Source organism: Thunnus albacares, chromosome 12, assembly GCF_914725855.1.
Source record: "Thunnus albacares chromosome 12, fThuAlb1.1, whole genome shotgun sequence".
Classification (NCBI taxonomy): domain Eukaryota; kingdom Metazoa; phylum Chordata; class Actinopteri; order Scombriformes; family Scombridae; genus Thunnus; species Thunnus albacares.
In genome coordinates this window covers 30,514,497-30,538,421 of record NC_058117.1, presented here as the reverse complement: position 1 = coordinate 30,538,421, position 23,925 = coordinate 30,514,497, and the positions used below count along the sequence as shown (strand labels likewise).

General features: G+C 35.4%; 2 protein-coding genes across 2 annotated transcripts; both read left to right on the top strand.

The window, feature by feature from the left end:
* The first annotated feature begins 4,499 nt into the window (after positions 1–4,499).
* LOC122994494 (immunoglobulin kappa light chain-like) lies at positions 4,500–11,909 on the top strand. The gene is made up of 6 exons (XM_044369210.1): positions 4,500–4,556; positions 6,120–6,337; positions 6,430–6,750; positions 9,208–9,249; positions 10,743–11,042; positions 11,152–11,909. The coding sequence occupies exons 1-6, from the start codon at positions 4,552–4,554 to the stop codon at positions 11,316–11,318; spliced, it is 1,053 nt and encodes a 350-aa protein (XP_044225145.1). The 5' UTR covers positions 4,500–4,551; the 3' UTR covers positions 11,319–11,909.
* A 3,594-nt stretch (positions 11,910–15,503) lies between these two features.
* Positions 15,504–22,564, top strand: LOC122994492. Its single transcript, XM_044369207.1, has 6 exons — positions 15,504–15,609; positions 17,518–17,697; positions 17,790–18,122; positions 20,463–20,504; positions 21,989–22,288; positions 22,398–22,564. Exons 2-6 carry the CDS (start codon positions 17,655–17,657, stop codon positions 22,562–22,564), a joined length of 885 nt encoding a protein of 294 aa, XP_044225142.1. The 5' UTR covers positions 15,504–15,609; positions 17,518–17,654.
* Positions 22,565–23,925: the final 1,361 nt, after the last annotated feature.

Below are 23,925 nucleotides of genomic sequence, written 5' to 3'. Positions count from 1 at the left end.
CACCGCTAGGTTGCCCTAGCCTGGCCAGTCAGGTCTGAAGATCCTAGGTCTCGTGACTTTTAAAACTGGGTTGTGGAGCCTATGTCGCCTGTGTTCCATACACCGCACGACCGCGGGAATTGCTGGTTTTAAGCTAAAAACTAAGCAAAAGTAGTGGTTTTGAAGGCAATTTCCTGTGCCCTGTACACCGCACGACCTCAGGAAATGCATGCTATTTGAGAGAGCCTAATTTGTAGATTAAGATTTTGTAGAAAACTAATTGTTAAAAAGGCAAGATTCTGTGTTCCATACACCGCACAACCCCAGAATTTGCCATTCTAGACCTATGTAAAGAACTATAAAATAAAAAAGATACTGTTTTTAAAAGCAATTTCCTGTGCCCCGTACACCACACGACCCCAGGATATGCCATTATACTTACCATTATACTGCAGGAACGGAAACCAGTGTCATGCTGAAATTCAGTTTGTAGGTGCCTTTATAAATAGAGAGTAAAACTATTATTTTCTACTTTTACAGCAAAATACTGTTACAAACAGTGTAAATTCACAGTAACTTGTGTATTACTATTAATTTGAACTTTTCACAAGTGGCATATTTACAGATTTTTACCGTAAACAGCAAAATGTACGACATACTACTTGACACACTATTGTGTGACTACTAACAGTGAGGACTACAGTGAGTTTCAACTAACAACAACAACATCTGAATACTCAACAACTAGTCAAATCACTTGCATGTAAGTGCACAGTCTATTGGCAGAAACAAACACATTACTGTTCTTGGTTTCATTACATAATGTTTGTGTGGTACCTGTGTTAGTGAGGAGCTTGGTGGCCTCCGGTAGCTTCTCTGTGTAGACTCCAGGTTCATAATTATCCATTTCAGAAGTGAATGGTGGAAAACTCTGGCAGCACAGCCTTGAATAGCCCCAGCAGTGCGATCCAAACCGTTGACATCTTTCTACTGCAGAGCAATGACACTTATTCACGTCCTCTAGCATGTAGTTCTCTGGGACATAAAACAATGATGCAGTTAGTTATACATGTGTTTTTAGTCAACCACCTTGTTGCAAACATGTCTGCCTGGATACAAAGGTTAGAAGGTAGTGCAGGAATATATTCATTTTTTTAACCTGAGACATGCTTTAACCAAAGATGGAACATGTCACTGTTGAGTAGATTTGGTTTGTCAAAGACAAACTTTAACTAACTGACTGCTAACAGTGAGGACTGTGGTGAGTTTAAATTTTAAATATTTTTTCCACAAACCTTGTTACTTGACATAATTACTCAGACAGTATTTACAACAGTGAATAAACAGCCATTTGAATTGTGACTTCAAATGTTAAGACAAATTATAAAACTTCAAAGTGTTTCTTTCAAACCATGTCTCACTTTATTAACATTATAAATGAATGATGCTAAACATTTGTACACAATTATAAAGTAATAGAACAAAGCATGGAGTTTATTCAGGTAGCTAAACATTCAAAAGTCATTTAAAATGTCAATATTCAAACAAGTAGTGTAGTCTGTCTGAACATTGTACACAAATAAAGACAAAATATATCAACATGCTCCTCTAACTGTTGCATGTCAAAAAATGCTGGGACGATTGAACTGGAAAAATTATATGGTTAAAGATCAATGGGACAGCTTTAGTGGGTGTGTGTCAGTAGCGTAAGAATCTGATAGTTTGGTACAGTACATCTGTAATTGTTGCCATGTACTAATGCTCACCACATTACTATGAGTAATCAAGACTAACTCAGTGAGTAACTGAAAAGTGTGGCTAACAGACTGATTGTGTGGGTGGGTGAGAGGGTTCGCTGCCCCATTCAAGAGTCCATTAGTTTCTTTAGGAGACACACAAGGGTTGACTGGTGTCATCTTTCTCCATCTTTAGTGAAAGGATGGGTTGCCTCTCAGTGTTTATCCCTGTGAACCACCTGCAAAACAAAAACAGTGTGTATCATAAACTGTAGTAGTAGTATAAATAGCACACTTCAGTGTTGCATCCATCCGGGAATGCAACACTGAAGGACTGGGATATTGCTGCAAATTGCTGATGTGTTTCATATAGGTCACTAGAGTAATAAATTGACAAGTACACAACACTACACAGACAGCGATGGGATATTATCGACATAAAATTAAGTTATTTGGGCATGTTGTCATATAACACAAAGTAAAATGAAACTCACTGTGTAATTTAGAGCATCAGAATCAAGTCCAGCTCCGCTCTCAGAAATGTTGACTTGCTGCTGAAACAAGACATTTTAGCAACAGTACAGATGTGGTAGTTAGCAAGACTGATTTCAAAACTTAACTCCAACATCTTCAGTCCTATGCCTTTTACATTTCAACGGAATTAAATTCACTTCAGGAAAACAATTTGAGCAAAAACTCCAAATCGTCAAGATTGGTCAGTAAGTCGGAAAGAATCTCAAAGAATAGATCACAGGCTTAAGGAAAAAAATATATACCGGTAAAATACCTTTTTGTTTGATGTTGTGATCGGATGACACGGTACCAAATCGTTATCATGACAAAAGCAAGGGCATATAGCACAATTCAAACTGATTGGAAATGTAATGTATTTTGACAACGCTGCCAAGCAAAGCAAAAAGGAACTTACCTGGTGATTTGCTGGATGAAGATGGGTGAGAAAAAAAAAAAAAAAAGTCATACGCCGCTGTCCAGGTGCACATGTGCCAACTCTACTGAGAGCTGCTGCCGGCTGCTGCTACAATAGTGTGATCACTTGCAATAATTACACTAATTATCAGCCTTGACATACAGTATTACATACACACATGCTCACACTCACACAGTTTGGACATAGGGATGAAGGGACTGTTTGGTACAACCCCAGAAGTTAAGAGATATTACAGCACCGTAATGTAAAGCTGTCTGTTCCCTTTTACTCAGCATCTACTGATCACTGTCTGTCTCTCACCCCTCCTCTCCCTTTCCCTCCCTCATTTTTAGACCCACTAGTGTTCTGTTTATTTTCTTACATGAATAGGTAATTGGCAAAAAGCAAATCTCTTCATTTACATGCAATACAATTTAAAAGTTAAACCAAGTTTAACCAGAGTCGATGGTTGTAACCGTCATTGTGTTAATAAAATGAAAAACCACAGTGAACAGTGTGGAGGCTGCTGAGCAGGAACCCACACGGCCCGTCTGCTGCAGGAAAGGAAGTGTTGATTCGCTGTCAACAGTTTTATATGAGTCCTAATAACCCGAGTTTTTAGAAAAGGTGCACTTTACAGCTGGGGAGGAATGTAATAAAGTGCAATTGTGAGGTATTTTACATGAGTATTTCCATTTTATGCTTTTTTATACGTCCACTCCACTACATTTCAGAGAGAGATATTTTACTTTCTACTCCACTACGTTTACTTCACAGCTATAGGTACTAATTACTTTTCAGATTTATATTTTACTAGTAAGGCTGATGATGTATTTTATATTTGAAATACATTTAGATCACTTTGTAGAGATCTATTTTCACTTTGACATATGAGGGTCTTTTCAGTGTACAAAAGGTCACATTAAATCCCCTTTGACTCCATGTTTTGAAAAGTGAAACATGTTTTTTCTTGCTGTAATCATTCCTTCTGTTCATACTGACCATTAGAAGATCTTTTCATAATGCACTTACAATGGAAGTGATGGAGGACAAAATCCACAGTCCTCCTTCTGTGCAAAAATGTATTTAAAAGTTTATCTGAAGCTAATATGAAGCTTCAGCGTCCAAATGAGACAAATCAAGTAGAAATCTTTCAACGTTACAGTCTTTTTAGTGCCAAAGTCCCTCTTTTTGTTACTATACTTCCACTGCAGCTCAACAGGGAAACAATGTCCAAGGAAACACAAAGAAGCAGATATCCACTTGATATGACTAACTCAGACTGATGAAGCCTCATATAAGCTTCACATCAACTTTTAAATGACTGTGTGGACACATTGTGGATTTTGGCCTCCATCAATTACATTGAAAGCACATTTGAAGGATCTTTTAATATCCAGTATGAACAGGAGGAATGATTACAGTGAGGAAAACTTCTTTCACTGCTCATATAGACACCTGACTGATGTTTTAATACAGAATTAAAAAATTATGAACCTGTTCTTTAAGTCAGATATGCAAAAATAAATAATTATGTAATATTAAAAGGAAAAAAAATAGGCTATACAAGGCATAATTTTACAAGAACTTTGCATTCTTACTGATTGTTTTAGAATTTTTCTAGTAGTATATAATATCAGAGAAAAAAAACCTGAGCCACCACCATTTTATTTAAAAATAAAGTGTCTTAAATCATTTCAAAGGGCTTTTACAGTGCTTCATTCTTTCTTTCAAGATCAGTATTATGTTGTTTTATCTACTAGATGTCACTCCTGATTGAAGAATTAAAGGAAAAGCATCATGTTGCCATGGTGACCATAGATGGCATTGTCTGGATCCCTTTGTGTTTCATCTGAATGACCACAGGGTGGCGGTCTTTCTCTTTGATTTTTAATTTCAGAACTCACCATGAGGTACAGTAACTACTCGGCCACAACACAGTTCAGTTCCTGTCTCAGTTAAATCCATCACACAGCCATAATGTACGCTTCTTTTATTGTTGTTATGCCTATTTAAGACTGTAAATAGATGTTGTTGTTTGGTGATAAGTTTGCAACTTCTTGTCAATCTTCTATGACAAGATATTAAGATATTATCAGGACTTTAAGGGCCTTTCATTGGGAAAGATCAAACTGTTCAGAGTTAGTTAAAGTTAGAGTCAGTTCAGAGTAAATATGGGAACTGTTTAGATGATAGAAAAGCAGCAGAACAAACATTTCTTAGAATAACATTAAATGTATCCCAGCTGATTATGAAGCTTCTTAAAGGAACAGTCTGGCTTTTGTCTGGTTTGGTTTCATGTATTATTCCATTAAAAGTAGATTTGAGAATAACTTTTCAGAAAGATCTAATTAAGCAAATACGCTGCTCTTTGTGTTAATGTAACGTGCCATGTTAGATCAAATTAGTTCAACTAATTCAAAATATAAGGCACCACAACACTAAGACCTAAATTCCCTAACCCTAACTCCAAAATTGTTAATTAAATAATACAATTAAAATACAATTACTATTATTGATTTCCAAAAGCTGTTTGTGTCAAAGTTAAAAACTTTGAACTTCAGTTCAAAGACTCAGATTGCAATAAAAACAAATCAAACTGAAAATAACAAAAATATATATACAAAAAATCTGCACCAAAATGTTTTACATTGTCCAAAAATTGAATTTTAAAAAGAAATAATAGACCTTTTCTTCTATTTTCACCTTCTTTTTTGTTTTTTTTTCCTTTATTTGACAGTTGAAAGTGCAGAGAGACAGGAAACAGGGCAGAGAGAGGGGCATGATAGCTGGAATCAAAATGCAGATGGTATGGTTTTGTGCAGTGGTTAGCACTGTCACCTCACAGAAAGAAGCTTCTGGCATCAGACCCGCTGGCTGTGTGAGGTTTTTCTGTGTGGAGTTTGCATAATCTCCCTGCAATGTTCCTTTTCCCCACACAGTCCAAAGTTCACTAAAAATAAACTAACTCTAAATTGCCTGTGAGTCTTAATAGTTGACTCTGTGGGGGCCAAACCATCTGTTGCAGGACTCCTTGTTCTTCTTGTTGCTGAAGATAGTTCTTTATGACTCTGGTTGAATGTTTGGGTTCGTTGTCATGCCTACAAATCCAGAATCTCTGAATCTGTATATTGTTCATTTCTAAAGTTTTCCTGCTGAGCATCAGATGTCTCCTCCTTCACTATGAAGTCATTTTCAGTGTTTATGTACTGGAGGCTTCAAGTTTCCACATCACACTTGTGTAAGTTGCATATTGGATCATGATTGACTCCAAACTAGTTGTGATGTCATAAATCCTGCTCGTAGGTAAAAGTGTTAAACTGAGATTTAAGGTGATACAGAGAAACTTTCAGAACAAACTCAAACATCCAACTGAAGGAAAAAGAAGAAAACATATTTTTAAGTTGAGGGGGATTTTAAGGTTATTAGTAACAATCTGCTTTTCAAATACAAATCAAAATGTCTACTATGAAAAGGTCTACTGTCAGACAGCAGCCTTATCTGTCCGCCGCAGGGGCTGATGGGAGGTTTGAGGAGCTGTTAGAAACCACGTGGCCCTCGTCTGATCTCACAGCTCGTCCTTGTTTGGCCTCAGCTGCATCAGAGCGCCACTTCTCCCCAGGTTCACCAGAGGAAACACCACTGCACAAAATGCTTTTCCTCCCAGCTGCTGCTCTGTGCTGTCTGTGTTCAGGTTAGTGTTTCCAGCCAATCAAGAGCCAACAAACTCAACCTTTAACAAACACTGTCACACTCACCTTCATCTGTGTGTCTGTTTCTCTACAGCGCTGGTCGCCATGGCAGCAGAGCTGATTCAGGATGATTTGACATTGACCAGGAGAGCTGGTGAAAAAGTCTCCTTCAGCTGTGGAGGAACTGACCAGTGTTACAGTGGACGCCCATTTGTATACTGGTTACAGAAGAAAGACACAGAAACATTCACATTTATTCTTGATATTGACATGACGAATGGTAACATAGATAGAAGTTACAATCATTCTCAGAAAGATGATTTCTCAGCTGTAAATAAACAGAACAGCAGTGAGTTGTTGATCCAGACAGTTAAACTCTCACATTCAGCCACCTACTACTGCCTCTGTGAGAAAGTTGATACCCACAGTGAGAAATGATCCCTGCAGCCTGAACAAAAACCTCCAGATGAACAGATGTCAAACAGTGTTTGTGACAGGAAGAGAGCAGTAAACCACAGCCCAGGTTCACATATTTCACCTCCATCTCAGCCAGAGTCACTAACAAACTGAGCTGAGGACTAAATGTTTGTCTGTTGGTGTCAGGATTTTGATTTAAACATTATATTTCATTGATATTATTTATCAGCTATTTCAGCAGGTTTCCTGTTGTTCCACACAGTGAGAACAAAGGAGCAACACAGAAGCACAATGATACAACAAGATGAAGACAAACAAACAAACAACAATATAACACAGATAAAAGATATTGGAAAGATCAAAAGTTAAACTTTAGTAATTTTTTATTTAATAACAAAAATTGAGAAAATAATAAATAGAAAAAGATGTTTGACAGAGTTGAAAGTTTGAGATGAAGATAAAAATGGTCTTCTTTGACCTGCTGCTGGAATAAAGTTCATTCCTCCTTCACAATAATAATCTGCTGTTAATGAAAACACTTCCTGTGGCTCTTTCACAATAAAAGGCTTCAGGCAGGATTCTTCACGTCACATCTTTGAGCAGATTTCAACAGATAATTTCACTTTAGTAAAAGATTCAACACAATTCTTGGATTTATGACAATTTCCCCTCAACAGAAATGTGGTAAATGTAAATGGATTTTGCTCTGTGAGCAGCTGAGACTGTCTTCACAAGAGAAACGACAGCAGACACTGTTTTTCTTTTAACACGACCACCATCATTTCCTAACTTTAACCACGTGTTTATTATTGTAACCATGACGACACAGCTCCCCTCATCGTAAGGAGGAAGTCATTTTAACCAAAACCATGATCTTTACCTAAACCTAACTAAAACTGAACCACAGGTTCTGATGTTTACTGTCCATATTCTAATACAAATGGCTCCACTACAGCATTTACTATTAGAAATTTAATCCTTTATGTGATTCAAAATGTTAAACATCAATTGATTGACAAACAAGCAAAAACTACGGCTCCTATTAAAATGTACCTGCATGGCAGCACAGGTACTAATGTCATCCTAACTTGGTTTAGTTCATAATACTCAACAAATCTCCTCAAATTTGAACTTTACAACTTTTGAACTTTGATCAAAAACAATAATATTTTATTTTAGTCCATCATTCTTATCTAAACATCTGGAGTGAACCACACAACAAACTGTTGTAATGTTAAGTTGTAGGGAAGGATTTTACACCTGCATTTACTGATGTTTTGTCCACTAGTTTTCATCAGAAACAAGTAGTGACCAACACTGACACATCATCAGCTTTTAAGTTGATATGTTGAACTTGTTAGCAAACACTTGCTTATTTCCACATCCAGCAGTTACGGAGCAACATTATCATTCATTTGGAGTCGTGTTTCTGTCCACCTGGTGAATGTAAGTCCAATATTCACTCTCTTTTAGCTCTGTTTTTACTCTCTACCAACTCCTGAGGGAAATATCAGGCTCTTTAGCTGCTAAATGCTCCACTATGTTCAGCAGCTAGTCTACAGCTAACTGTGTCTGTTTGCCGTTTGGTACTGAGCAGGTAGTGTACAGTGGTTTTTTACAGCTTTTTCTCTGAAAACAGCTGCCTGCTGCGGCCCAAAACGACACTATGAGAGCGCTGAGAGTGAACCAAAACAGTAAAGTTGCAGCCGGACAGATAAACAATGAACTGAAACTCACTATAAAGCTCCGTAAAGCCGAGAGGAGCTGCAGAGTCACTGATAATTCTCTGTAGGTTCATCACTACGAGCCACGACCAACACATTACACACTGACACATCATGGTTATTATGAAAAATATTGATTATAGCAGCTTTAAGTAATTTGCATCATTACAAATATCAGTTTGATTTTAAATGAGTTCTTAGTTGAGTTTAAATGTTGACCTGATGGTGGCGCTAGAGGAAAAGTCAGAGGATCAAAGTTATTATAATTCATCCTGAAGGGAACATGAATATTTCTACTAAATTACATGACAATCCATCCAATAGATGAAAAGATATTTCAGTCTGGACCAAACATGTCAACCTGCTGGTGGCGCTAGATTCAAAGTTAGAATCAATCAAGTCAAATAAATAATTGAATCCTCTGGGGACCGTGAACGTCTGCACAACATTTCATGAACAATCCATCCGTCCTTTGATCCACAATCAGATCCAATCGATCTGCACTTAAGTGGTGGAGCGACCAACCGACTGACATTAGCATCCATATAGTCACACTGCTAATGTGGCTAAAATCAAATAAAAGAAGAGACAGTCATGTTGATATGAACATTAGAGAAACACATCATGGAGATGAAATATGATACTGGTTCATAATTTGGATTCATTCACCTCAGCTGACACATTCAACAGCAGACAGGTTTTTGTCACAGTCTCATTCACTGTGAGCGGCTGGGACTACGACATCTTTGGCTCTGGAACTAAACTGTATGTAGGTAAGACTAAACTTTCATTTTCCTTCAGTTGTTTTATTGAACAAGTTGAAAATGTGTTTTTAGTTTTAGTTTCTGCTGCTTCAGGCTTTACATGTTAGTTTTTTCATATTTAGTAGAGAATTCTTGATGCAGCCATTCTTCCATAAAACAAATCAATAACTCCTGAAATGAGCTTCAAATCTCACTGCACACCACAAGTTCTTCTTTATTTATGCATCACATCAAAGTTTTTTTACAGCCAAAAAGTCTGATATCAGTAATGTTACAAATAAACAGTATTTAATAATCTCACTGATTCAGCAGCAGCTCCTGTTTATTAAAAACAAGATGATATATGATGTGAAACATCATTTAATAAATGTTCCTAAATGTAATTTTAGAAGCAAATAATGATAAATATATTGTGTGTTAAATATACAGTATATATTTGTAAATGGTAAAATGTATCTCATGATAATTGTGTGTTTATGATGATAAATATGTCTTTTAGTGGAAGATAAATTAATGCATGAAGGCAAACTCATTTTAAATGTGTGATTAAGCTAAATATAATTTATAGATAAAATGTATAATTGTATATCTTAATTCACATCTAATATAAATCAAATTGTTATATGAAATCAACATGATGTCAAATATATAATGTCAAAAATATTTTAGAAAGTGTTTGGTAGAAAATATAATGAATCAGATAATTTACTTGTTATAATTTAATTATATTTATATTATTATATTATATTTTATTTACATATCTGAACATGTTGTGGTAATTGTGTTTTATATAAAAGCTAAAACTCTTTAAAAAGTTGTTAAAAGTATTGATGTATTGTGTGTCTGATTAGAGTAAAGTATATGCTGGTAAATATACTTCATATAAAATACTATTATCATTTACAAATGTAAAATAAATATAATATATTTTAAAGGAGTAACAAAACTATAATTAAAATTTTACTGAGACAAAAGTCATCATATTATATTATATTATATTATATTATATTATATTATATTATATTATATTATATTTGAAATACATATGTACATATTGTGGTAATTGGCTTTTATGTAAAAGACAAAGCTCTTAAGTTAAAATTATTGATTGATTCTTACTAATTAAAGTATATGGTGGTAAATATATTTAATATAAAACACTATAATCATCAGCAAATGTATTTTATATGAGGCTGTTATGTCATGATATATTTTATATTTTATAAACTCTATTATATTAGTAACTAATGTTGTGGTAAATATTGATAAAGTGTTAAATGATGTTTTAATCTTTATATATGACATATGATGAGCTTCCATGATGCTTTAGTTTGATATGATTATTGATACAGTGTCCAGTAGATGATGTTTGTGGTGTATTGATGAGTAGTTTAGTGATCATGTAGTTTCCAGGATCAGACTGAATGCAGTGCAGTGCTGTAAGCTGCTGTTGACTGTGTGAATGTGTGTCTGTGCTGCTTGTTGCTGCTGTCAAACTTCAGATGAGCAGGTAGTGAAGCCCGTGGTGAGCGTGTACCCAGCAGCCCACCTGGAGGGGAGGAGCTCCCTGCTGTGTCTGGCCTCAGCCATGTCTCCTCCTCTAGTCCAGTTCTCCTGGAAAAGACAGAAGAAGAGCGGCACGCTGGAGGATCTGACCCCTGCTGAGGGAGAGCAGCTGGAGCTCAGAGAGCCGGGACGCACCGTCTCCATCCTGCTGCTCCATCGGCAAGAGAACAGCACATATAAATACCACTGCTATGTCAAGCACGAGGGGATAACAGTGGAGGCCCAAACAGAACAAGGTAATGAAGGCTTGGTGACTGTGTTCAGCAGTGATTCAGCTTCATCTGGAGATGCTGTCAGAGAGAGCAGAGGAGCAGAGCACTGACATTTGTTTTTTTCCTGTTTCAGAGGTTTCTGTTCTTCCTCCACCTGTCCCGTCTCAGTACCAGGTGAAGCTGCTCTGTGTGCTGTACACAGTGCTGATAGTGAAGAGTCTGGTGTACTGCTGTGGAATCTCTCTGCTGATGATCCTCAGGAACAAGGGACCTTCCACCAACTGCACACATGCTGACTGACTGTTTTCTGCTCGTCTTTTCTCACCATCACATCTCATCAATTCATCTCATTTATCACTTTGATCAGTGTTCAGAAATGTCAGTAATGATGTCTTTTGGTTGGTTTTACATTTTCTCATTGAAAATAGTTTAGACACAGTTGTCCTGAAAACATAAATACATATATAAACATATACAGTATATTTGCAGTTGCTAAGTATACATTCTGTAGAATATTAATATCTTGATGCTCTAGTTTAATTGCACTTTTAATCGTGACTTATATAATAGTGTAAAATGAAGTTGAATCATTAGCTACTTGGTAGATATTTAAGTGCTTACAGTATTTTTTCTTTCTTGTGTATTTTCTTTTTAATACATTATGCAGAGGGTGGCAGGTTTGTCAAAGTCATTCAGAGTAACATTCTCAATAAACTGAAACATCACAGTTTCTGTCTTTTATAATCGTCCATGTTTTCATTGATCTCAGTTTGGTTTCAAATAATGTAAATCATCGGACACAGAATCCACTATATTGGCCAAGTTTGTTGATACCTACAAGTAATTTGACTCTTGTCGTCAGTAGATCTCAGTAAACTTTCACATAGTGCTGAAAACAAATATACAGGAAGATACAAAGAAAAGTTTACAGCTAAACAGAAACAACAAAGTAAAGAGAAGCAAACATAAACATAAAGTTATTAAATGCAAGCAAGTAGGTGTGGTGTGCCAAGAGGTTGGTATCATCTTGTAATATAGTTTCAGTGTGGATGTACGACTCTACGCTGATGAAACTGTTGTTTACACACATGAAGAAACAGCAGAGAGCTGCTTTGAAGAGCTGCTATAAAAATGATCACACAGCGGCTTGATTAGTTTGCACTGAAGCCTGAATGTTGTCAAAATGATGGGTGTGTTTTTTGATTTCTTTCTAAATCACCAAAATACTGATTAGCTCTTGCAGTTTTATCAAGACAAAATTAATTGGTACATTTTCACATGATATGACTATAAGAAAACTAAGTTAATTTAGATTTATACAACAGAAAGAAATAGAAAAGTGATTCAGTGTAGAAAAGATGACTTGTTTGTCTCAGTGTGGTTTGTGTTCTGCTGCTCTGGTTGATGATAACAAATGTCGGATGTATTTATTAAACGTTGAAGAGAGGAAGTGAATGTTAAAAATGTTCTTACAGTGTGAATTTAAACACTCTGCAGGCAAAAACCTCAATTTAGAAGAAGATGAAAGATTTCAAAAACACCACAATTTAAAAATGTGTTTGTTTTATGAACAAAAACAACTTCATAAGAGAAACTGATAATCAAACAAACAGCAACAAGAAAGTAAAACAAATATTAATTATAAAATCTATATTATGAAATAATCTGTATTAATTATTAAATTAGCACAAGTAATTACATACAATATTAATAGTATTATTAATTTGGGTTTTGTTATTTAATGAGTCATTTATTGTAATTAAGGTGGAATATGTGAGAAAATGAACTTTGTTCACACCAACATACGTATATGTGTATATGTGCACTTGTATTTTTGCTAAATGAGAAACATTTCTTTGCTCTCTTCATTAAAAATGAACAGGAGAGGGGTTTTTTTTACATACATCTGATGTTTCTTTTTGTTTTGTAAATACATATCACATATGCTTGTTTGTGTTTGGTATTCAATAAAAATATAAAAAATATGATTTAAGTTAGGTTCTTAGTATCAAAATTATTACAAAAAGTATTATTAGTATTATCTATTAGGACTATTACTATTCAACTGTTTTATTTTTATCTATTTGTTTAAACTTATTGAGTAATGTATTTGTGAACTCAGTACAGACTGTGGGACCTGAGCAGACTGCAGGAGTTTGAATGTCTCCCTTTATTTAATGATGTCAGTTTCTCAGCTCTGAGTTTAGGATTTCAGCTGCTTCTCTCACACATTAATAACACAGATTAAAACTGAGACAGCGAGCGCTGAATTCATACTGAAGTTCCTGAAACGATTCTTTAACCAGAGTCGATGGTTGTAACCGTCATTGTGTTAATAAAATGAAAAACCACAGCGAACAGTGTGGAGGCTGCTGAGCAGAAACCCACACGGCCCGTCTGCTGCAGGAAAGGAAGTGCTGATTCGCTGTCAATAGTTTTATATGAGTCCTAATAACCCGAGTTTTTAGAAAAGGTGCACTTTACAGCTGGGGAGGAATGTAATAAAGTGCAATTGTGAGGTACTTTACATGAGTATTTCCATTTTATGCTTTTTTATACATCCACTCCACTACATTTCAGAGGGAGATATTTTACTTTCTACTCCACTACGTTTATTTCATAGCTATAGGTATTAATTACTTTTCAGATTTATATTTTACTAGTAAGGCTGATGATGTATTTTATATTTGAAATACATTTAGATCACTTTGTAGAGATCTATTTTCACTTTGACATATAAGGGTATTTTCAGTGTACAAAAGGTCACATTAAATCCGCTTTGACTCCATGTTTTGAACAGTGAAATATGTTTTTCTTGCTGTAATCATTCCTCCTGTTTGTACTGATCATTAGAAGATCTTTTCATAATGCACTTTCAGTGTGAGTGATGGGGGACAAAATCCACAAAATCCACAGACTTCCTTCTGTGCAAAAATATTAATAATTATAATATATATAAGTTTATCTGAAGCTAATATGAAGGTTTTTATTCTCCTTGTTTTGTTATCCAGTTGTGGAGAGCAACTTATAGAAAAATCTTGGCTTCCACCAAAGGCCAGGTTGTGTAATTTTACAAAAGAAACATTTAGCAAAAATAAATAAATAAATAAACAAAAACAAAACTCAGTACTTTTTCCAGTACAGAAAACACATCACTGAAATTGTGACAAAAGCGGCACAAAAAAGTCGTTCAAATACGTCACAAATACAGCATAAATACGGCAGTGGCCCCTCTATAAACAGAGGAGCACAAAAACATTCACCGCACTGCCATGTAACATATCAGTGCTAATGCATCAAATTTAGCAGCCTTTTCAGTTCACAAAAAAGCAACGTTCATTTTCCTTTATACATTTGATGAACAAATACAAAACAGTAAAACAGAAATAAACTGTTTCATACCAAATTCACGGATAGCAAGCTATGCTCCGCATGTGTGGCTTTCAATCCACCAACATCTGCAATCCTACCAAAACAATCGCACAACATGTGGCTTTTATATAAGTGCATCCAACATCATTAAATCACTATTTTACAGAGTCATGCATAACAACCTCAAAACAAGATAAGGTACTTGAGAAATAATCTCACAGTTGGAACCAGTGGCTATTCTCAGCAGAAAGTAGTGCGTTATGTTGTACTTCCTGTATTTTTCCCAGCGTTCCCTGTCCACTCAGCAGGCATACCGCTGCACTAAACGATAAACTCACACACCCTGCTGTCCAACGTTAGCATCCCCAGCTAGAGAGCAACAGTGGAGAAGTTCTTCAGCATGGATTTCATTTCCGTAAATATTATTATTTTACTACCTGGTTACACCGTCTTTTTAGTGCCAAAGTCCCTCTTCTTGTCACTATACTTCCACTGCAGCTCAACAGGGAAACACTATCCAAGGAAACAAAAATTTGAAGACTGTAAATGTGTCAGATATCCACTTGATATGACTAACTCAGATTATTGAAGCCTTATATAAGCTTCACATCAACTTTTAAATGACTGTGTGGACACACTGTGGATTATGGCCTCCATCAATTACATTGAAAGCACATTTGAAGGATCTTTTAATATCCAGTATGAACAGGAGGAATGATTACAGCGAGGAAAGCCTCTTTCACTGCTCATATAGACACCTGACTGATGTTTTAGGACAAAATTAAAAAATTATGAAGCTGTTCTTTAAGTCAGATATGCAAAAGTAAATAATTATGTAATATTAAACAGAAAAAAAATAGGCTATACATTGCATAACTTTACAAGAACTTTGCATCCTTACTGATTGTTTTAGAATTTTTATAATAGTATATAATATCAGAGAAAAAAAAAAATGAGCTACCACCAATTTATTCAAAAATAAAGTGTCTTAAATCATTTGAAAGGGCTTTTACAGTGCTTCATTCTTTCTTTCAAGATCAGTATTATGTTGTTTTATCCACTAGATGTCACTGCTGTTTTGACAACAGAATTAGAGGAAAAGCATCATGTTGCCATGGTGACCATAGATCGCATGGTCTGGATCCCTTTGTGTTTCCTCTGAATGACCACAGGGTGGCGGTCTTTCTCTTTGATTTTTAATTTCAGAAGTCACTATGAGGTACAGTAACTACTTGGCCACAACACAGTTCAGTTCCTGTCTCAGTTAAATCCATCACACAGCCATAATGTACGCTTCATTTATTGTTGTTATGCCTATTTAAGACTGTAAATAGACGTTGTTGTTTGGTGATAAGTTTGCAACTTCTTGTCAATCTTCTATGACAAGATATTAAGATATTATCAGGACTTTAAGGGCCTTTCATTGGGAAAGATCAAACTGTTCAGAGTTAGTTAAAGTTAGAGTCAGTTCAGAGTAAATATGGGAACTGTTTAGATGATAGAAAAGCTTGGCAGCAGAACAAACATTTCCTAGATTAACATTAAATGTATCCCAGCTGATTATGAAGCTTCTTAAAGGAACAGTCTGGCTTTTGTCTGGTTTGGTTTCATGTATTATTCCATTAAAAGTAGATTTGAGAAAAACTTTTCAGAAAGATCTAATTAAGCAAATACGCTGCTCTTTGTGTTAATGTAACGTGCCATGTTAGTTCAAATTAGTTCAATTAATTCAAAATATAAAGAAAACTTGTATTATTATTAGTAGTAGTAGTATTAGTTTTCGTATTATTAATTACACACTGTATATACTGTTTACACTGAACATTTGTACATTCTGGTCAATATTTTGTACATTTCACTTCTTTCCCTTCAATGTAAAATTTAAACCTGTAGCAGCTCTTCTTACTTAGAATTTATTTGACATATTTCATACTGTAAATTTCTTTCTTTTTTATGTTATTCAGGATTACTTAATTCTGTGTATATTTTTGACTGTTAGGCACCACAACACTGAGGTAAATTCCTTGTATGTACAAACCTGCTTGTCAATAAACCTGGTTCTTATTTTGATTTTGATAAAAGCAACTCCAAAATAGTTAATTAAATAATACATTTAAAATACTATTACTATTATAAATTTACAAAAGCTGTTTTGTTTCAAACAAAGTTAAAATGAACTTCAGTTCAAAGATTCAGATTGCAACAAAAACAAAATGTACACAAGATTCAAACTGTAAATAAAAAAAACTAAACGTTTCACTTTGTACAAAAAGTGACAATAAATAAATAAATAAATAATAGACCTTTTTTATACTTTTTACACCTTCTTTTATGGGCATTTTTTTCCTTTATTTGACAGTTGGAAGTGCAGAAACAGGGCAGAGAGAGGGGCATGATAGCTGGAATCAAAATGCAGATGTCATGGTTTTGTGCAGTGGTTAGCACTGTCACCTCACAGAAAGAAGCTTCTGGCATCAGACCTAATGGCCGATCGATGTTTTTCTGTGTGGAGTTTTCATAATCTCCCTGCAATGTTCCTTTTCCCCACACAGTCCAAAGTTCACTAAAAATAAACTAACTCTAAATTGCCTGTGAGTCTTAATAGTTGACTCTGTGGGGGCCAAACCATCTGTTGCAGGACTCCTTGTTCTTCTTGTTGCTGAAGATAGTTCTTTATGACTCTGGCTGAATGTTTGGGTTCGTTGTCATGCCTACAAATCCAGAATCTCTGAATCTGTAAATATTCTTCATTTCTTAAGTTTTCCCGCTGAAAATCAGATGTCTCCTCCTTCACTATGAAGTCATTTTCAGTGTTTATGTACTGGAGGCTTTAAGTTTCCACATCACACTTGTGTAAGTTGCATATTGGATCATGATTGACTCCAAACTAGGTGTGATGTCATAAATCCTGCTCGTAGGTAAAAGTGTTAAACTGAGATTTAAGGTGATACAGAGAAACTGTCAAAACAAACTCAAACATCCAACTGAAGGAAAAATAAGAAAAACATATTTTTAAGTTGAGGGGGATTTTAAGGTTATTAGTAACAATCTGCTTTTCAAATACAAATCAAAATGTCTACTATGAAAAGGTCTACTATCAGACAGCAGCCTTATTTGTCCGCCGCAGGGGCTGATGGGAGGTTTGAGGAGCTGTTAGAAACCACGTGGCCCTCGTCTGATCTCACAGCTCGTCCTTGTTTGGCCTCAGCTGCATCAGAGCGCCACTTCTCCCCAGGTTCACCAGAGGAAACACCACTGCACAAAATGCTTTTCCTCCCAGCTGCTGCTCTGTGCTGTCTGTGTTCAGGTGAGTGTTTCCAGCCAATCAGGAGCCAACAAACTCAACCTTTAACAAACACTGTCACACTGACCTTCATCTGTGTGTCTGTTTCTCTACAGCGCTGGTTACCATGGCAGCAGAGCTGATTCAGGATGATTTGACATTGACCAGGAGAGCTGGTGAAAAAGTCTCCTTCAGCTGTGGAGGAACTGACCAGTGTTACAGTGAACGCCCATTTCTATACTGGTACCAGAAGAAAGACACAGAAACATTAACACGGATTCTTGATATTGACACGACGAATGGTAACATAGATAGAAGGTACAATCATTCTCAAGAAGATGATTTCTCAGCTGTAAATAAAGGGAACGGCTGGGAGTTGTTGATCCAGACAGTTCAAGTCTCACATTCAGCCACCTACTACTGCGCCTGTTGGAAGTATGATACCCACAGTGAGAAATGATCCCTGCAGCCTGAACAAAAACCTCCAGATGAACAGATGTCAAACAGTGTTTGTGACAGGAAGAGAGCAGTAAACCACAGCCCAGGTTCACATATTTCACCTCCATCTCAGCCAGAGTCACTAACAAACTGAGCTGAGGACTAAATGTTTGTCTGTTGGTGTCAGGATTTTGATTTAAACATTATATTTCATTGATATTATTTATCAGCTATTTCAGCAGGTTTCCTGTTGTTCCACACAGTGAGAACAAAGGAGCAACACAGAAGCACAATGATACAACAAGATGAAGACAAACAAACAAACAACAATATAACACAGATAAAAGAGACAAATAATGGAGAGATGAAAAGTGAAACTTTGTTAACTTTTGATTTAATAACAAAAATTGAGAAAATAATAAATAGAAAAAGATGTTTGACAGAGTTGAAAGTTTGAGATGAAGATAAAAATGGTCTTCTTTGACCTGCTGCTGGAATAAAGTTCATTCCTCCTTCACAATAATAATCTGTTGTTAATGAAAACACTTCCTGTGTCTCTTTCACAATAAAAGCCTTCAGGCAGCATTCTTCACATCACATCTTTGAGCAGATTTCAACAGATAATTTCACTTTAGTAAAAGATTCAACACAATTCTTGGATTTATGACAATTTCCCCTCAACAGAAATGTGGTAAATGTAAATGGATTTTGCTCTGTGAGCAGCTGAGACTGTCTTCACAAGAGAAACGACAGCAGACACTGTTTGTTTCTTTTAACATGACCACCATCATTTCCTAACTTTAACCACGTGTTTATTATTGTAACCATGACGACGCAGCTCCCCTCATCTTACTTAAACCTCACTAAACCTTAACTACAGGTTCTGATGTTTACTGTCCATATTCTAAGACAAATGGCTCCACTACAGCATTTACTATTAGAAATTTAATCCTTTATGTGATTCAAAATGTTAAACATCAATTGATTGACAAAAAAGCAAAAACTACGGCTCCTATGAAAATGTACCTGCATGGCAGCACAGGTACTAATGTCATCCTAACTTGGTTTAGTTCATAATACTCAACAAATCTCCTCAAATGTGAACTTTACAACTTTTGCACTTTGATCAAAAATAATATTTTATTTTAGTCCATCATTCTTATGTAAACAACTGGAGTGAACCACACAACATACTGTTGTAATGTTAAGTTGTAGGGAAGGATTTTACACCTGCATTTACTGATGTTTTGTCCACTAGTTTTCATCAGAAACAAGTAGTGACCAACACTGACACATCATCAGCTTTTAAATTGATATGTTGAACTTGTTAGCAAATACTTGCTTATTTCCACATCCAGCAGTTACGGAGCAACATTATCATTCATTTGGAGTCGTGTTTCTGTCCACCTGGTGAATGTAAGTCCAATATTCACTCTCTTTTAGCTCTGTTTTTACTCTCTACCAACTCCTGAGGGAAATATCTGGCTCTTTAGCTGCTAAATGCTCCACTATGTTCAGCAGCTAGTCTACAGCTAACTGTGTCTGTTTGCCGTTTGGTGCTGAGCAGGTAGTGTACAGTGGCTTTTTACAGCTTTTTCTCTGAAAACAGCTGCCTGCTGTGAACTGAAACTCACTATAAAGCTCCGTAAAGCCGAGAGGAGCTGCAGAGTCACTGATAATTCTCTGTAGGTTCATCACTACGAGCCACGACCAACACATTACACACTGACAGATCATGGTTATTATAAAAATATTGATTAAAGCAGCTTTAAGTAATTTACATCATTACAAATGTCAATTTGATTTTAAATGAGTTCTTAGTTGAGTTTAAATGTTGACCTGATGGTGGCGCTAGAGGAAAAGTCAGAGGATCAAAGTTATTATAATTCATCCTGAGGGGAACATGAATATTTCTACTAAATTACATGACAATCCATCCAATAGATGAAAAGATATTTCAGTCTGGACCAAACATGTCAACCTGCTGGTGGCGCTAGATTCAAAGTTAGAATCAATCAAGTCAAATAAATAATTGAATCCTCTGGGGACCGTGAACGTCTGCACAACATTTAATGAACAATTCATCCGTTCTTTGATCCACAATCAGATCCAATCGATCTGCACTTAAGTGGTGGACCGACCAACCGACTGACATTAGCATCCGTATAGTCACACTGCTAATGTGGCTAAAATCAAATAAAAGAAGAGACAGTCATGTTGATATGAACATTAGAGAAACACATCATGGAGATGAAATATGATACTGGTTCATAATTTGGATTCGTTCACCTCAGCTGACACATTCAACAGCAGACAGGTTTTTGTCACAGTCTCATTCACTGTGGGAGGAGATGAGTACGGCATCTTTGGCTCTGGAACTAAACTGTATGTAGGTAAGACTAAACTTTCATTTTCCTTCAGTTGTTTTATTGAACAAGTTGAAAATGTGTTTTTAGTTTTAGTTTCTGCTGCTTCAGGCTTTACATGTTAGTTTTTTCTTATTTAGTAGAGAATTCTTGATGCAGCCATTCTTCCATAAAACTAATCAATAACTCCTGAAAAGAGCTTCAAATCTCACTGCACACCACAAGTTCTTCTTTATTTATGCATCACATCAAAGTTTGTTTACAGCCAAAAAGTCTGATATCAGTAATGTTACAAATAAACAGTATTTAATAATCTCACTGATTCAGCAGCAGCTCCTGTTTATTAAAAACAAGATGATATATGATGTGAAACATCATTTAATAAATGTTCCTAAATGTAATTTTAGAAGCAAGTAGTGATAAATATATTGTGTGTTAAATATACAGTATATATTTGTAAATGGTAAAATGTATCTCATGATAATTGTGTGTTTATGATGATAAATATGTCTTTTAGTGGAAGATAAATTCATGCATGAAGGCAAACTCATTTTGAATGTGTGATGAAGCTAAATATAATTTATAGATAAAATGTACAATTGTATATCTTAATCCATATTTAATATAAATCAAATTGTTATATGAAATCAATATGATGTCAAATATATAATGTCAAAAATATTTTAGAAAGTGTTTGGTAGAAAATATAATGAATCAGATAATTTACATGTTGTAATTTAATTATATTTATATTATTATATTATATTTTATTTATATATCTGAACATGTTGTGGTAATTGTGTTTTATATAAAAGCTAAAACTCTTTAAAAAGTTGTTAAAAGTATTGATGTATTGTGTGTCTGATTAGAGTAAAGTATATGCTGGTAAATATACTTCATATAAACACTATAATCATTTAAAAATGTAAAATAAATATAATATATTTTAATTAAGTAATAAAACAATAATTTAAATTTTACTGAGACATCATCATCATCATATTATATTATATTATATTATATTATATTATATTATATTATATTTGAAATACATATGTACATATTGTGGTAATTGGCTTTTATGTAAAAGACAAAGCTCTTAAGTTAAAATTATTGATTGATTCTTACTAATTAAAGTATATGGTGGTAAATATATTTAATATAAAACACTATAATCATCAGCAAATGTATTTTATATGAGGCTGTTATGTCATGATATATTTTATATTTTATAAACTCTATTATATTAGTAACTAATGTTGTGGTAAATATTGTTAAAGTGGTAAATGATGTTTTAATCTTTATATATGACATATGATGAGCTTCCATGATGCTTTAGTTTGATATGATTATTGATACAGTGTCCAGTAGATGATGTTTGTGGTGTATTGATGAGTAGTTTAGTGATCATGTAGTTTCCAGGATCAGACTGAATGCAGTGCAGTGCTGTAAGCTGCTGTTGACTGTGTGAATGTGTGTCTGTGCTGCTTGTTGCTGCTGTCAAACTTCAGATGAGCAGGTAGTGAAGCCCATGGTGAGCGTGTACCCAGCAGCCCACCTGGAGGGGAGGAGCTCCCTGCTGTGTCTGGCCTCAGCCATGTCTCCTCCTCTAGTCCAGTTCTCCTGGAAAAGACAGAAGAAGAGCGGCACGCTGGAGGATCTGACCCCTGCTGAGGGAGAGCAGCTGGAGCTCAGAGAGCCGGGACGCACCGCCTCCATCCTGCTGCTCCATCGGCAAGAGAACAGCACATATAAATACCACTGCTACGTCAAGCACGAGGGGATAACAGTGGAGGCCCAAACAGAACAAGGTAATGAAGGCTTGGTGACTGTGTTCAGCAGTGATTCAGCTTCATCTGGAGATGCTGTCAGAGAGAGCAGAGGAGCAGAGCACTGACATTTGTTTTGTTTCTGTTTCAGAGGTTTCTGCTCTTCCTCCACCTGTCCCGTCTCAGTACCAGGTGAAGCTGCTCTGTGTGCTGTACACAGTGCTGATAGTGAAGAGTCTGGTGTACTGCTGTGGACTCTCTCTGCTGATGATCCTCAGAAACAAGGGACCGTCCACCAACTGCACACATGCTGACTGACTGTTTTCTGCTCGCCTTTTCTCACCATCACATCTCATCAATTCATCTCATTTATCACTTTGATCAGTGTTCAGAAATGTCAGTAATGATGTGTTGTGGTTGGTTTTACATTTTCTCATTGAAAATAGTTTAGACACAGTTGTCCTGAAAACATAAATACATATATAAACATATACAGTATATTTGCAGTTGCTAAGTATACATTCTGTAGAATATCAATATCTTGATGCTCTAGTTTAATTCCACTTTTAATCGTGACTTGTATAATAGTGTAAAATGAAGTTGAATCATTAGCTACCTGGTGGATATTTAGGTGCTTACAGTATTTTTTTCTTTCTTGTGTATTTTCCTTTTTATACATTATGCAGAGGGTGGCAGGTTTGTCAAAGTCATTCAGAGTAACATTCTCAATAAACTGAAACATCACAGTTTCTGTCTTTTATAATCGTCCATGTTTTCATTGATCTCAGTTTGGCTTCAAATAATGTAAATCATCGGACACAGAATCCACTATATTGGCCACGTTTGTTGATACCTACAAGTAATTTCATTCTTGTCGTCAGTAGATCTCAGTAAACTTTCACATAGTGCTAAAAACAAATGTACAGGAAGATACAAAGAAAAGTTTACAGCTAAACAGAAACAACAAAGTAAAGAGAAGCAAACATAAACATAAAGTTATTAAATACAAGCAAGTCGGTGTGGTGTGCCAAGAGGTTGGTATCATCTTGTAATATAGTTTCAGTGTGGATGTACGACTCTACGCTGATGAAACTGTTGTTTACACACATGAAGAAACAGCACAAAGCTGCTTTGAAGAGCTGCTATAAAAATGATCAGACAGCGGCTTGATTAGTCTGCACTGAAGCCTGAATGTTGTCAAAATGATGGGTGTGTTTTTTGATTTCTTTCTAAAACACCAAAATACTGATCAGCTCTTGCAGTTTTATCAAGACAAAATTGATTGGTACATTTCCCTATAATATGATTATAAGAAAACTAAGTTTATTTAGATTTATACAACAGAAATAAATAGAAAAGTGATTCAGTGTAGAAAAGATGACTTGTTTGTCTCAGTGTGGTTTGTGTTCTGCTGCTCTGATTGATGATAACAAATGTAGGATGTATTTTTTTAAACGTTGCAGAGAGGAAGTGAATGTTAAAAATGTTCTTACAGTGTGAATTTAAACACTCTGCAGGCAAAAACCTCAATTTAGAAGAAGATGAAAGATTTCAGAAACACCACAATTTAAAAATTGGTTTGTTTTATGGATAAAAACAACTTCATTGGAGAAACAGCAACAAGAAAGTAAAACAAGTATTAATTATAAAATCTATATTATTAAATAATCTGTATTAAT

Coding starts and splice junctions, on each gene's coding strand:
- LOC122994492 (XM_044369207.1), top strand. CDS start 17,655: ATGCTTTTCCTCCCAGCTGCTGCTCTGTGCTGTCTGTGTTCAG. Junction 17,698..17,789: donor TCTGTGCTGTCTGTGTTCAG/GTGAGTGTTTCC, acceptor GTTTCTCTACAG/CGCTGGTTACCATGGCAGCA. Junction 20,505..21,988: donor TGGAACTAAACTGTATGTAG/GTAAGACTAAAC, acceptor GTCAAACTTCAG/ATGAGCAGGTAGTGAAGCCC.
- LOC122994494 (XM_044369210.1), top strand. Junction 6,338..6,429: donor TCTGTGCTGTCTGTGTTCAG/GTTAGTGTTTCC, acceptor GTTTCTCTACAG/CGCTGGTCGCCATGGCAGCA. Junction 6,751..9,207: donor CTACTGCCTCTGTGAGAAAG/TTGATACCCACA, acceptor CTGTGAGCGGCT/GGGACTACGACATCTTTGGC.